Below are 14,498 nucleotides of genomic sequence, written 5' to 3' on the forward strand. Positions count from 1 at the left end.
AGCCATGGCTAACACAGGGCACTGGGAAGCACTGAATCAGCATATCATGCTACTTAGGATGCAAAAGCCACACTAAGGATTTCCAGGGAATCAAAGACCAGCAGCCTGACCCAAAGGCAATACAAATTTGGAACCAAAATTAGGGCAAGCTTTTTCTTCCTCGTGAAAATAGGAAAGAACAAGATGCAGATGTCACATGTAAATGGATCTTTAAAATAGTGATGTCCATTGTCATTGTATGCACTTGGCCATAATCACAATTTATCAGTAATAAGAAGATATACTGTAGGGGCTTTTGCCATCGAAACAAGTATGATAGACACACACACACACACACACACACACACACACACACATGTGCACACACACACATGCACATGATACACACATAAACTTGTCACTACATATATTACATTTGTCACCACAGCTATAAAGATGGGAGAAAAGCAGTACGGCGATCTAGATTAGAAACGGCATTAAAGGAAATGGCTCTTCTGGTTTCCCATTTGACACCTCACTGTGCCCGCTCCCTAGGCAGTCCTGTTTGTTATGATACCCTCTTACCTCCTGGGGTTGTTGGTACTGAGAGGCCATGAGAAGGAAAGCACGCTGGGCCTGGAAAGCACTGTGCACCATTTCTGCCTGCAAACAGAAAAGATGGCAGCGGTTTCAATGTTTGGGCTCTAAACAAGAGTCAAACGTACCACTCATCCATCCACTCCACCGCAGCAGTGAGTATAACCATGAAGCATGCAAACCTATGTTCACACAAGAACTTGTGAATGCATAATCACACCATCATTATTCATCATAGCCAAAATGTAGAAACAACCAAATGTCCATCAACTAATGAACAGATTTTTAAAAAAATGACTTAGCCATGAGATGGTCTACTCTGCAGCTTTTAAAACAAAGAGCTGTCACAGGCGGTGACATAGGCAAGACTTCAAAACATTATGCTGAGTGACTGGAGCCAGTCACAAAAGAGCACGCCTGTGTGATCTCATTTATAAGAAATGTCCAGAATAGGCAGCTCTATAGAGATACGAGAATAATGGGTGGCAGGGGCTAAGGGGAGAGGGATGGGGAGGAAACTGCTGACAGATCACAGAGGATTTCTTTTGTGGTTGATGAAAGCGTTCTGCAATTAAGGCTGGGGTGATGAACCAGTTGGTAAAGGGCTCGCCGCCGTGCAAGCAGGAGGACCTGAGTCAAGCTCGCAGAGCACATGCGAAGAGGCTGGGCATGGTGGTGCTCGCTTGAAATCCCAGAGGGGGCGAGGCAGAGACAGGCAGATCTCGGAGGCTCACCAGCCAGCCTAGCCTACTTGGTGAGCTCTAGGCCAGCAAGATCTTGTCTCAAAAAACAAGATGGATGGCTCCTGGGAAACAACAGGAGTTGACCTCTGGCCTTCATAGGCACCCACATCCACATAAATACCCAGCCATATGCATCCATATGATCTCCCTATATTTCTCCCTCTCTCTTTTCCCCTTCTTACCTCCCCCTCTATCCATCCCTCCTTCCCTCACCCCTGCACATATAAACATGGGGGTGGGTCTTGTTCTCCAATCAGACAGAGCTGATGCGTTTCACATCTTTCTGATTATATTAAAACCCTCAGAATCATACTCTCTATAAGTGTGACTATTAGGATACATGAATTGGATCTCAAGCTATTTAAAAAGCTTGACTCATGGCTGGGCATGGGAATATACACTTTAATTCCCAGTGCTTAGAGGGCAGAGACAGATGGATCTCTGTGAGTTTGGGGCCAACCTGATCTACATAGAAAGTAAATTTCAGGGCAGCCAGGGCTACACAGTGAGATGGTGCCTTAAAACAAGCAAGCAAACAAACAAACAAACAAAAACAAGTTTGGCCATCAAAGTTTTCAAAATGTGTCTCACTGGGACCTGGTCACCTGGATCCACTCCCACTTCCACCCCCAACACAAAGGACTTGTACAGGTGGAATGTCCTGGAATACACAGTCATTTTTTTCTCATCTTCAATTCATAATTAAATAGTTCTAATTAAGTAGAGTAAGAAAATAATTTTAAATATTTATACCATCTACAATTAACCTTAGTTAGCTACTCAGCATATTGTTTCTATGTTTTAAGAAAAGCCACAGCACTGTTTTACTAAGTGGAAGCAACTAATTTGTGGGGTTATATGTGTATGTGGTGTATGTTTGTGTGTGGGTCCATGTGCACATACGGGCATGTGTGTGTGAAGGCTCAGGGTGAATGTTGGGTGTCTTCCTCTACTGCTCTCCACCTTTATTTTTGAGACATCAGGTCTCTCACTGAACCTGGTGCTCATCTATTCATATAGGCTGGCTGGCCAATAATCTTCAGGGATTTGTCTCTTAGCATCTAACCTGCATCCCTCCCCTAGCCCAACAGGGCTAGGACTGCAAGCGCAGCTACTATGTCCAGCTTTTTAAGTGGGTGCTGGGGATCCAAACCCAGGTCTTCATGTTTGCCCGGCAGGCACTTTACTGACTGAACCCTCTCCTCAGCCTCAGATCATGTTTTCTTCTTTTATTTTAAGGCAGGATGTTTCAATGATTGAAGTTTTACAGAAATACCAGACAACCTTTACCTCCCGGGCTGTCTCCCCAATCCTGCTCCCGTTTTCTGAGAGCATTGCTTTGGATCTGAGCCCAGCTGGGTGATTTTCTTCCCTGAAGGGAACTTGCTTATTCTCGTTTGAAGAATGACTTCTTCATCCTTGGGGTGTAACAGCTTAACGGGGCCATGTTTGCATTTTGAACTTCCTATATTATATTTCTTGGGATATACTTGCCTTCTTTTGATTTTCCAGAAGTTTTCTTATAGCATGTTTAAAGTCTTCTCTTCCATTTGTGAGAGCCTGCATCTAGGGACTTTGACAGTAGATTTCAGGGGATGATACTTAAGTGTCTGTAGCTTCTGGATTATCTCTGTCTTTTATTTCCTGGTCTGGGATTTGAGTTCACTGGGATCACATGATTAGTGTTTTTTTTTTTCTTGACAATAGATACAACTTCAACAAGCCTTACATACTTACTGTTTTTGTTTGTTTGTTTGTTTGTTTGGATTTTCCAGACAGGGTTTCTCCGTGTAGCTCTGGCTGTCCTGGAACTCACTTTGTAGACCAGGCTGGCCTAGAACTCACATAGATCCACCTGCACCCTGTCTCCCCAGTTCGGGGATTAAATTAGGCATGCATTACCGTGTCTGGCATTTAAAAAATTTGTTTTTAATACACAGATAATTTCTGCGCTCACTGCATTTTCTTTCTTAATTTAACTCAATTTTGCCTTTTATTTCCTTCTCATGGTTTCATCACCTAGTTTTAAAAAGCCCTCAAAAAATCATTTGATAGCCCTGTCAGTGTCTTAGAGTGTGTTATACTTTGATCAAGTCACCATGGGACATTTGTTTCTGTGCCCTGGTTTATTTTCTTCAAGGGCACTGAAGTTTGGATCTGGACTGCCTCCCGTATGTGCGTGTGTGAAGGGCTGGCTCCCCAGCTTGAAGGGGTATTGTGAAAGTGGTAGGACTCAAGGGCGGTTTTCAGGTTACTGGTGTCCCTGAAGAGGACTCTGGTCCCTCAGTCTCTTACAGCTCTGATTCTATCAGACACTCTGCCATCGCCAACTGTCTTGCCTTGGGACTAAAAGCAGTGGAGTCACTGACTGAGACCTCCGAAACCATAATCCAGATGACACATTTTCTCCTGTTTAACTTAATATCTTAGGTATTTCATTGCAGTAATGGGAATGAACACAAAACATGAGTCTGTGCCCTTCTGGTTCATTGTGACACTGCCTGAAGGCACCAGGCTGGCTCTTTTGATCTTGCTCATTATTTTGTGTGTACACTGATACTTAAAACTGTCTCATAAAACATGGGTGATTCCTTTAGTCTCTTGCAGCCATACTGGAGACCAGTGTGTTTTCCTTTCTAAGCAACAGTTTGAAGGCACAATCTTTATGATCTACCTCTTTTTATAGGGCCTGGTATGCTATGGTTTAGAAGTAAATACCTCTCACAGGCGCGTGTGTTTGAACACATGATTCCCAGCTAGTCGGACTGTTTGGTGAGGTGGGGATTAGGAAGAAAAAGTGGGTCTTTGTAGGGTGGGTCCCAAGGCTGATAGCCTTTCATATCTGGGCTACCTCATGTGCAGAGATGTGAACAAGCAGCCGCGTAGGCCTGCTGTCACAGCTGTGAGCTGCTCCTCTTTTCACAATTTCCCCACCATGGTGGGCTACATCCTCAAATGGCTGGCCAAATCAAGCCCTTCTCCCTTCAGTCCCTTCTTGTCAGACATTTGGTCACAGCCAAGAGAAAAATAATGCATGCATGATGGCAAGGAGCCATCGGAAGGAGATGCTCAGCAGAGGAAGTGTCTAGTTGTTAGAGGTTTTGGGTGCTGCTCGTTCTGGGAATTTTGTCCATAACCTAGACTGAGACTCACTCCATCTACTTGGGACATATGCCATTCGGATGGAGTAGTCCCCTCAGGTTTTAGGTCATTTCTCCCGAGCAGAACCTAGACTTGGAGCTTATACATCTACAGAGTGAAGCAGCCCATGGTTGTCTCTTCTCCTGTTTCATATTATCCTTCACTGATTTCATTTCCTCTAAGGCAAGTCTTTACGGGATGGGAAGAGATAGGAATCAAACCATTCATCTGTCAGTTACTGACACTGTCCTAGATTACGGACTTTTTGGTTTGATTATTATAGAGAAGTGTTTTTATTGACAGGTTCTCATACTGCAGCAGCATGGTTTGAAACTCAATGTAGCCCAGGCTAGCCTTAAACTTGCAGCAATCCTCTCTTCCCAAGGGGTGAGATGACAGGCATGTTATCTTCATGCCTGACCTTGGATTTTGTTTTTTAGAGTAATTTTGTATTCACAGTGAAATTGAATTCAGAGTAGCGTTCCCATCTGCTATCCACCCCTACCCCTACAAACATTTAGTCTCTCCCACTTGAGAAGTCTCTCTCATTTGCAAGATTTTTTCCCCCATTCCTTTTGGCTTTTTGCTCATTTGTGGAATAGAAAATACTTTGCCTGAAGGAAGCCTCCCTGAAAAGAATGATTCAGTCTTATGTAGTCTTGAGTTATACTAATGTTAATATTCTTTTTCTTTACTAATTTCTTCTCTAACCTGCTCCTGTTAGCTTCCTGTCTGTTTGGGGCAGTTTCTACCTCTGGTGAATTGGATTGGACTTCCTGATATAAAAGGTAGGAATCAATTTCATACATTTTCAAAAACACATTGCTAGAATAGCAATGGGAAGATTTAGGTTAATTTCATTCCAATGTCAATATTAGGATCTTTTCTAAGCTGGAAGGGTAAATATATTAACCAAACCAGCAATGGTGAATCTCTGTTTTTCTAGCCATTATTTTGACATCTGGCAATTTTTACAAAACACTTTCAGTGTTTTTACTTTGCCATAATTCTCATCTAAGGATTTTCTTCCACCAAGAAAATGTTTGAATTCAAATCAAAATTGGTAGGCCAGTTATTTCAAAAATCACAAATCCCACCCCATCATTAACATAACAGACCAAGTCTTGTGAATGTTTTCTATAAGTCATTTTGAAGTTCACCCCTGTCCCTTCTTTGTCTCAGTCCTCTTTCTGCTGAGGCTAAGTTGTTTAAAAATCTCATATATCAGATCTCTCTCAGCAAAGAGTAGAGTATTAAAATTTCACTAGCCTGGAAGCCATAATGACTCACGAATACGAAGCTTCGAGCTGAGATGCCTTTTCCATCAAAACACATTTTCGGTGCTTCAAAGACTCTGTTGTTGTCTAACGATCACATTGCTCAAAAGGACTACCAAACGCAACTTTCCACGGCTTGGCTATAAATAAAATACCTGCCCTTCTCTCAGCAACGGCAACGCACAGGTACCATCCCCATCTATGACAAGCAGTAGACTGACTTCCAGTTGCCATGGTAACGGTGATTCAGGATGGCCCAACTTCGACAGTTGAAATGGCAGCTCAGAGGCGGCATTAGCAATATTTTTTTGTAGTCATCCCACAATGAACACTGCCATTAGCCTTTTCTACTTTCCCTAGTAACAATGTGGAGCCTGCTGCTAATGAAGTACTTTGCAGGCAGGTCTGACTAAGGAAGATGGGCAATTTCATTAACTAGCCCCTTCCTGAAAATGGCCTTTTGCTCCACAATAGGGGCTGGGGTCGGGGTGGTGATCCATTTCAGATCTTTCTTTTGACTTATGTAGAAAACACCTTCCTGGGGGCTTCAGGTCCTTCTCTCAGTTCCCTGGAACTCTGGGAATAGTCAACAAATTCAAATGCACATTCATCTGGAATTCCATCAGTTTTACAAGTATTTACAAATTTGAGATGTTCTGACCCATTTGCTTCTTCCTTCTGGAAAGTTCTGTTAGTTCCCTTCACCAGATAGCAATCGATTTAGGGGTAATTTTTCTGAGCCTGCTGAGTCTGGTGACTGGAAAGGGGAATGTTTGGCTCATGCAGGCTGTTGGACACACTGTGAAAGAAAAAGTCAAACGTAGGGACTTTGGGGATGGACAAACGACCACGGGTTTAAGGGATTTTGCTGACTTTGCCTATTATGTTTGTGTGAGGCACTGGGAGCCCTTGAGGGGCCTTAGAAGGAGACAGGCTCTGTGATCTCTGGGCAGGGAAACGTGTATCTAACTGTCTTTGTGTATGTGTGTGCAGAGAACATACGGGCCATTCTGCTAAAGTCAAGGCATGATACCTTATTTGAAGTCCATCATTGTTAGCACTTTGGCAGCTGGGGCTCTCAAAACAGCTAGAGTACCCTGTTCCGTGGCTGTGGGAGAAGTACTGGAGAACGAGTCCCTGTGATCACTTGAAAGCAAGTTTGGGGGCAGGCAAGCAGACAGCAGCTAAACATGACTTATTTTCATCTAATCCTCTTGGGAGAGAGCTGGCGCCCTGGGGAAGCCCAGCTGATCTCTGAGTACTCATCAGGGCTTTGTAGAGTTTCTCTGGAAAAGCCCCAGACTGCAGAGTCCCATGCTCATAGCCAAATACACAGGCACAACTCAGGGAAAGGGCAGGGGCAAGACTTGGAAGATGGAAAAGCATCCTCCAGCCAGGATGCTGTGCTGAAGCCATGTCTAGAACCTTCTTTGCCGGGACAAGAAGGGAAAGGGAAAGGACCCTCTGACTTCCCTGATCAAGGACAAGATCCAGGGTATCTGTTTCCCCAGGGTTGTGACCAGGACCTGGGCAGGCTGTTGATAGTACAATCCCCGCTGGCCTCCCTAAATCATCCGCCAATGTTTTACATGCATAATCAGAAATAGTGCATTCCAGGGCTGTTTCTGCTTCAGTCTCCTATACCCTACCCTGAGGAAATCCCTTGAGTTTTAGCTAGTGAAGAGGTAAACAGGGAGCTGACGGATGGATGAGAGGCAAGGACAGCTTTCACCTGTTTCAGGATTTGTTTGAAGCAAATTTTGCAGTCATGAACGTGAACTCCAGCTCACAAAAAACTCCATGACAGAAGACACCTGGGTTCACATGTTACCAACCTCAGGAGAGGCTTAAGCCAGTGCTTCTGTGTCTCCAGTGAGCACAGGAGTCAGTCAGGAGGTTGGTTAATCTTGCCTTAGTGCTTAGGTTCGTTCAGAATTCCTGAATCAAATCTGCAAATGGTCCCAAGCACCACACTCTTTGAGTCAGGGTACCACACAGGAAAACCACTGGATCAAATGGTATCTAAAATCCTTTTTTTTTCTTGTACATCTATTTCATTTTCATCAGTGGCTGAGTTGGTGAAATAACTCAGGGGGCATCCACTTAGGAATCATGTACTCATCCATCCAAGGGGGGTCATGTTACTCAACCCTTGAGGAAGGATAAAGGTGTTTGCCCAAAGTCAATGGACAATAAGTAACAAGTTGGGACACAAATCCCTTTATCCACCCCTTCCTTCTTTTTCAAAAACAGGATCTCACTATGTAGCCCTGGATGGCCTGGAACTCACTATGTAGACCAGGCTGGCCTTAAATTCAGAGATCTGCCTGACTCTGCCTTCTGAATACTAGGATTAAAGGTGTATATTACCACACCTAGCTAAGAATTTTCTTTTTTAAATGTTTTTATTTGTGTGTTTGTATATGGGTAGGGGTGTGTGTGTGTGTGCGCGCATATGTGCATGGTATGATGTATATGTTGTGTGTACACGTGTACAAATCACATGAGTGTGTGGACACTGTGTGTGTGCACGTATGTGCATGGTATGGTGTATATGGTGTATATGTTGTGTGTACACGTGTAACAAATCACATGAGTGTGTGGACACTGTGTGTGTGTACACATCCAGGAGGTGGAGAAAAACTCAGGTGTCGTCCTTTCTCTATCTTTTTCCCACTCACTTGGGAGAGGGTCTCTCCCTAAACCTAAAATTCATTATTTGTTCAGGCTGGCTTGCCGGCAAGCTTCTGGAATGTGCTCATCTCTGTCGATGCAGAGGCTAGAGACAAACACAGCCATGCCTGGCTTTTTACATGGGTCTTGTAGATTTAAACACAGGTCCTCAGGATTGCATGGCAAACACTCTTACTCACGGAACCATCTCCCCAGCTCTGGTGTAAGAATTTCTAATTTCTGATCTCTTCTTAGTTCCCAAGGGAGGGGCCTGAAGTACAGAAAACGGGCAAGTTTGGCAAACATGAACGGAATAAATGCAGGTCCTAGGGGCTGGATATAATTGTGTCAGGCCAACAAAGGTTCTAAAAAATTACCAGCAAGGCTGATTTCAGGTTTTCCAGAACTTCTGTAATGAAGGAGGACACTTGGACATAAGCTAAGCTAGTTTTGGGAAGTCTCACTGCTCAGAAGTATTTGTAAGAGCTCTGCATGAGTAATTTGCCTCTGTGCAGAGTGCAAGACAGCCTCATAATGGAAGAGCACAACAGACTAGTGAAAGGAAAGACAAGAGCCTTTGGGGGAAAATGTGCTAATGGTGCTTGGGAACCTAAATCAAGGGCCAAGGAGGGAACCGCATGCTCTGTACACACCATGCTCTCCTCACACACAGAGCATCCTCACACTGAGTCTCTCATAATCACACCAAAGGCTCTTGTTTCTTGTAAAGGGTTTGGATAGAGCCCAGAATGCTGTCTGGCCTCCAGAGTCTTACACAGCTGCACCTTCATCAACTCTAGAACCATGACTTCTGGTTAAATATTCTTTGTCCCAGTCAGGGCAGTCTCCCGAGAGTCCAAGGATCTTTTTTAAAGGAGTTTGGGACAAGAAACATACTCATACACTCTAAGCCTGTCGTTCATAACCTTTTCATCTCTTTGAGAATGAAACCAAGACCCAGGGAAGCTAATGAAGCTCCCAACATGGTCAGCAAGCGTCAGATCTGAGTCTATAGACATGGCTACTGTCCTTTTTTAGACAGGTAATAGTTTTTGCTGTAATGTTGTGTAGACATGTCTTCACTGCTTCCTCAATGACAGAAGTCCCCAAAGAGTCAAGAATTAATTTTTTTTGTCTTCTTCAGTTATACAGCAGGTGACTCACAGTCATTTCCTGCTTGATAAGAACTCCACTCACTGTGGTTTATATTAATTCTTAGGAAATTAAGTCTGGAAGCCATCTTCATGGTGAAGGATCAAAGAACAATAGATAGAGATGATGCCCATCCTCAAAATCAGGGCAGAAATGGACTCCCCACTTGTCTTCGGCTCCCAGATAACATTAACAATATCAGTAGGTTAATAAGTACTTCCTATCTACCCTTGAACAGAGGCATTCTTCAAGATGCTTGAAGTGCTTCACACCCTACATGGTGCTGTCTTGGCTGCTTCTCTCAACCTCACGTGTCTCCCCAGAGTCCCACTCTTTTTGGATCTCCAACCCTACCCTATTTACCACCAGACACATGACAGTTGCTTAAGAACTGGTGGGCAGATGGACGCAGGAACGGGTTGGCATGGGTAGGATGTGAATTGAAGGTAAATTATTAATTGTTTAGCCAATGGTGATGATTTGTAAGAAGTTGTTAGAAAAATAGCAGGCCTTTCTATCCTTCCAACTACCATGATTGACAGTTTACATATCTACCTTCTCCTACTACTTTATTTGAGGGTGGGAGCAGGGTCTCTTGTAGCCCAGGATGGCCTCAAACTCCTCATCAGAGGATGGCCCTGAACATCTGAGCTTCCAGTTTCCACTTTCTAATAATACTGGGGATTCAAACTGGGGGCCACATGCATGTTATGTCGGAATCTACCAGCTTGAGCCACATTTCCCTCTACTTTTTAGAAACGAGACAAAGTTTATTCAATTTCTGTTTTCAGACAACACTATGGAATATCCATCCTGGCTTCGTCTTTTTGGCAACAGAACATCTCCTGGCGATATGTGGGGGGCACGGTGAGCAAGGTGGGGAGTGTGATGAACGTGGCACTGCAGTTATCTGGGGGAAAAAGAGGGTGTGCCTCTGATGTGGGCGGCTCATTCAGCCACCATGATAAACACGGTTTTTACTGGCGTTGTTAAAAATAGCCAAGCTCTCTAGTGATGTGTTTATCTTCACGGCATAAGGTTTTGATTCTGTCTGCTTATTGTGGTCACGCTTATCTGGGGATGGTTGGAGGTGCTTACAAGGAATGGGAGGAGGCTAAGGCAACACCCCAAATGACCCCTCTACAGTGTCATAGCAAAAAGTAAACTTAGAAGTACAGAACGTTTCTTCGTTGTGACTTTTGGTTCTCATGGACTTTTGCACCATAAGTCATTTCTCTTGTCCCACTGCCAGTAGGAAAGGGCACAGAGAAGCCAGAATCACCTTCCACAAAGGGACTTACATGTATGCTGGTGCTGAAAGTTGTGCCCAGAGGCTAAGACACCAGACTGGTTGTAGATGGCTGGAACTGCCCTAGTGAAAGAGTGTGCCTGGCCCAATCACTTCCACCAGCATCTTTACACAACCGGATACTCGGGATGCCTGGGATGCCTGGGCCCTCCAGTGCTTGGAACGTGGTCACTTGTTCCTACATGGTCAGCAAAGATGACAGTGTGGTTCTGTCTCTGAAAAACGATTGATTTGTTTTGTTTTTAATTTTGTGTGTGTATGTGTGTTGTCTGTGTGGGGATACGTGTGCACGAGTGCAGATGCCTGTGGCGGGTGGAAGAGGCATGGGCTCTCCTGGCTCTCCTGCAGTTCGAGTTACAGGCATCGCGAGCCTCCCGACATGGGCGCAGGGAACCAAGCTCAGATCCTTGCAAGAGCAATAGTGGCTCCTAATCCCTGATTTATATCTCCAGCCCTGTGTGATTCTATCTCAGAAGAAAACAGATCATGCAATGAATGTTTTGTTTGCTTGATTTTGAGAGAAGGGCTCACCATGCATTCCTGGCTGGACTAGGGCTTATTATGTAGACCAGGCTAGCTTCAAACTTACAGAATTGTGCCCCCAGATGTTTGGATTAAAAGCGTGCACAACACCGGGCAGCTATGGTGCACACCTTTAATCCCAGCACTCGGGAGGCAGAGCCAGGCAGGTCTCTGTGAGTTCGAGGTCAGCCTGGGCTACAGAGAGAGACCTAGGACAGGCACCAAAATTACACAGAGAAACTGTCTCAAAAAAACAAAAAACAATAAAAAAAAAGCATGCACCATTGTGCCCAGAATAATGAATGGCTTTTGAGATTTTGAGAGCCTGGCAGTGGTGCACGCCTTTAATCCCAGCACTTGGGAGGCAGAGGCAGGTGGATCTCTGTGAGTTCGAGGCCAGCCTGGGCTACAGAGTAAGTTTCAGGACAGGCTCCAAAGCTACACAGAGAAACCCTGTCTTGAAAAAACAAAACAAAACAAAATAAAAAAAAAGATTTTGAGAAACATCCTTATGAGTAATACCAACTACCCATGATACTCACGCAAGCTATCTTTAGGTGCTGCGATTATACATAAGTGATTTCTTTTCTTCCTGTATCAGTTGTCATGTTTTCCCATATTAGATTGTTTAAAAAGTTATTAGGAAAAGATACAATTGAATAAAATAAAGACTTATTATTTATTTTCATAATAAAAATGTTTTTTTGTGGTCAAGTATGGTGGCATATACCTTTAATCTCAGCACTTGAGAGGCAGACACAGGAGGAATTCTGTGAGATTTAGGCCAGCTTGGTCTACAATAGTAGTTCCAAGGCAGTCAGGACTACATAGAGAGACCCTGTCTCAAAAAAACAAAACAAAACAAAACAAAACAAAAAAACAAAAAACAAAAAAAATGAAACAAAAGTTCTTTGAGGGGCTGGAAAGATGACTCATCAGTTAAGAGCACTGGCTGTTCTTTCAGAGGACCAGGGTTCAATTCCCAGCACCCACATGATGGCTCACAACTGTCTGTTATTCCCTGTTAGTTGCAGGGAATCTTATGCCCTCTTCTGGCCTCTGTGGGCACTATATGCATTGGTATACAGCTACACATGCAGGAAAAGCACACATACATATCAAATATATATATATATATTTCTTTGAGCACCTGCTGTGTACCTAGCAACCAAGTCAGGTATAAATCAGGAGAGACTGAAGAACCAGCCTGGCTCCATCTTAGGCTTAAAAGCCATCTTATAGTAAAGACAAACTAGGATCATTCTTGTTTATGATTAAACCTGTTTCTCAAGGATTGGCTATGCCCCACCTGTAATCTTAGCTACAAATGGTTCTATACTGCTTCTTCCAGGAATGGCATTTGTTTCAAAAAGTTAATAACCATCTTGCAACCCTACCTTTGTTTCAAATGGTTGTTATGGCTACCTGTTGTTACGATCACCTCACAATCATGTCTTTGTTTCAGGAGGTCATTATGACTAACTTGTTATGCTTATGTTCTGGTCCTAGAACTCTATTTTGCCTGCCAAATCCCCCATATGGAAAGCCCCTACCCTTGAGCTATAAAACCCTTGTTTTCTTCATATCCAATGCTGACCTCTCAAACACACCCTTAGGGGAAGGCAGCTCATGTACACAAATAAAAAAAGCTTCCTTTAATTGATTGCTTCTTTAATTAACTTGATCATGATGATTTGGATTGATGGCCTTTCTCCTCCCATCTTTGGGATTAACAAAACAAGATGTGAAGGCAGAGAAAAATTCACACAGGTGAGTAATAAGCAATAAAGTGTTTGCTGTAAACACATAACAAGCATCCAGACTGGACAGGAAAGGGCTGTTGGTATAATCAAAGATGGGTGAATGAAAGGCAAGCTCTTGCATTTGGTCAGTTTGACAAAGCTCAAGGCAAGAATGGAAAAGACAATGTGTTTGTGATACTTCATCTTCACTGTAACCTGACCAGATTTGGAATCACCTATGAGGCATACTGAGTATGCCTGCAAAGGTGCTTCCAGAGAGTTCTAACTGAGGAGGAAAGGCCCACCTACAATACGGGTGGCACCATTCCCTAGGCTAGGGGCCTAGGCTGTGTAGAAAGGAGAAAGCATGGAGATGTAGCACAGTGATAAAGCACTGGTCCTGCATGTAGAAGGCTCTGGGTTCAATCCCCAACATCACAAAAAGAATACAAAAACATTAAACAAACAAACAAAACAACTGAGAGAAAACAACCCCAGCACTGGCATTCAGCCTCTTTGCTTTCAGACTGGGAATGCAAACTGACCGCCATGATGGACTGTGTCCCCTCAAACTGTGAGCCAAAATAAACCCTCCCTTTCCTAAGCGGCTTTTTGTCAGGTTTTGTCACAGCAGTGAATCAGTAACTAACACAATATTCTTTCTGGGTAAAAGATTTCCTTCTTCCCACACCCCACCACTGCAAGGAAGCACTGTGTGTGGTACTCAGTCACTCCCATCATCTCTCTAAATCATTCTCTAACTCTTGGGAACAACGGAGGTTCCAAAAGACTTATATCTCAGCCACAGCTGCCTTTCTGAAACATCCTGTGTGTGTATGATAAAACGGAGCTGAAATTTACAGCCTGACTGGGGTGGGGGTTAGGGGTTGAAGTGCTAATGTCACACTCCACTTACTTAAAAAAAGTATGTTGGCTATGAGCCATTAAATCATAAAGATGAGTTAATTTAAAGAGCCAGCCTGCTCACATACAATTGAGTCATGGTCATTTGCAGGCTTTGCCTATGCCAAAGCATATATCAAAAAGGCAATTGCTTTCTATTAGGTAATTGTTATAAATTAATATTTTTACTGCCTTTACAGTTTCCTGAGTTTCTTTCCCTCCAGTTCTGTTCCCAGTAGCAGAGGAAGGAGGCATACCCACTGAGCAGGGCTGAATAGAGTTGTGCCATCTAGAAAGGGAAGCCGAGTAGGTAGACCAAGTAAGTCAGTGTTAGCCTACTAGGGACACATTATTGAGAAAAAAAAATCATTCAGGCACTGATAATAAATGAGGGTTATTCTTCATTAATGAGACTGTTGCCTTGGCAACTTCCAGCTCACAGAAGTATTTATACCAGCCC

At 43.6% G+C, this 14,498-nt stretch overlaps 1 protein-coding gene across 4 annotated transcripts in view; it reads right to left on the reverse strand.

The window, feature by feature from the left end:
• Positions 1-14,498, reverse strand: part of Cap2 (cyclase associated actin cytoskeleton regulatory protein 2) — a 143,929-nt gene that overhangs the window by 86,119 nt on the left and 43,312 nt on the right. For all 4 annotated transcript variants that reach the window (XM_059263036.1, XM_059263033.1, XM_059263035.1 and 1 more), the window contains exon 4: positions 565-642. In XM_059263036.1, the coding sequence (XP_059119019.1) occupies positions 565-642 (78 nt within the window). The remainder of the gene's footprint in view (positions 1-564; positions 643-14,498) is intronic.

This window comes from Peromyscus eremicus, chromosome 5 (genome assembly GCF_949786415.1).
Source record: "Peromyscus eremicus chromosome 5, PerEre_H2_v1, whole genome shotgun sequence".
NCBI lineage: Eukaryota > Metazoa > Chordata > Mammalia > Rodentia > Cricetidae > Peromyscus > Peromyscus eremicus.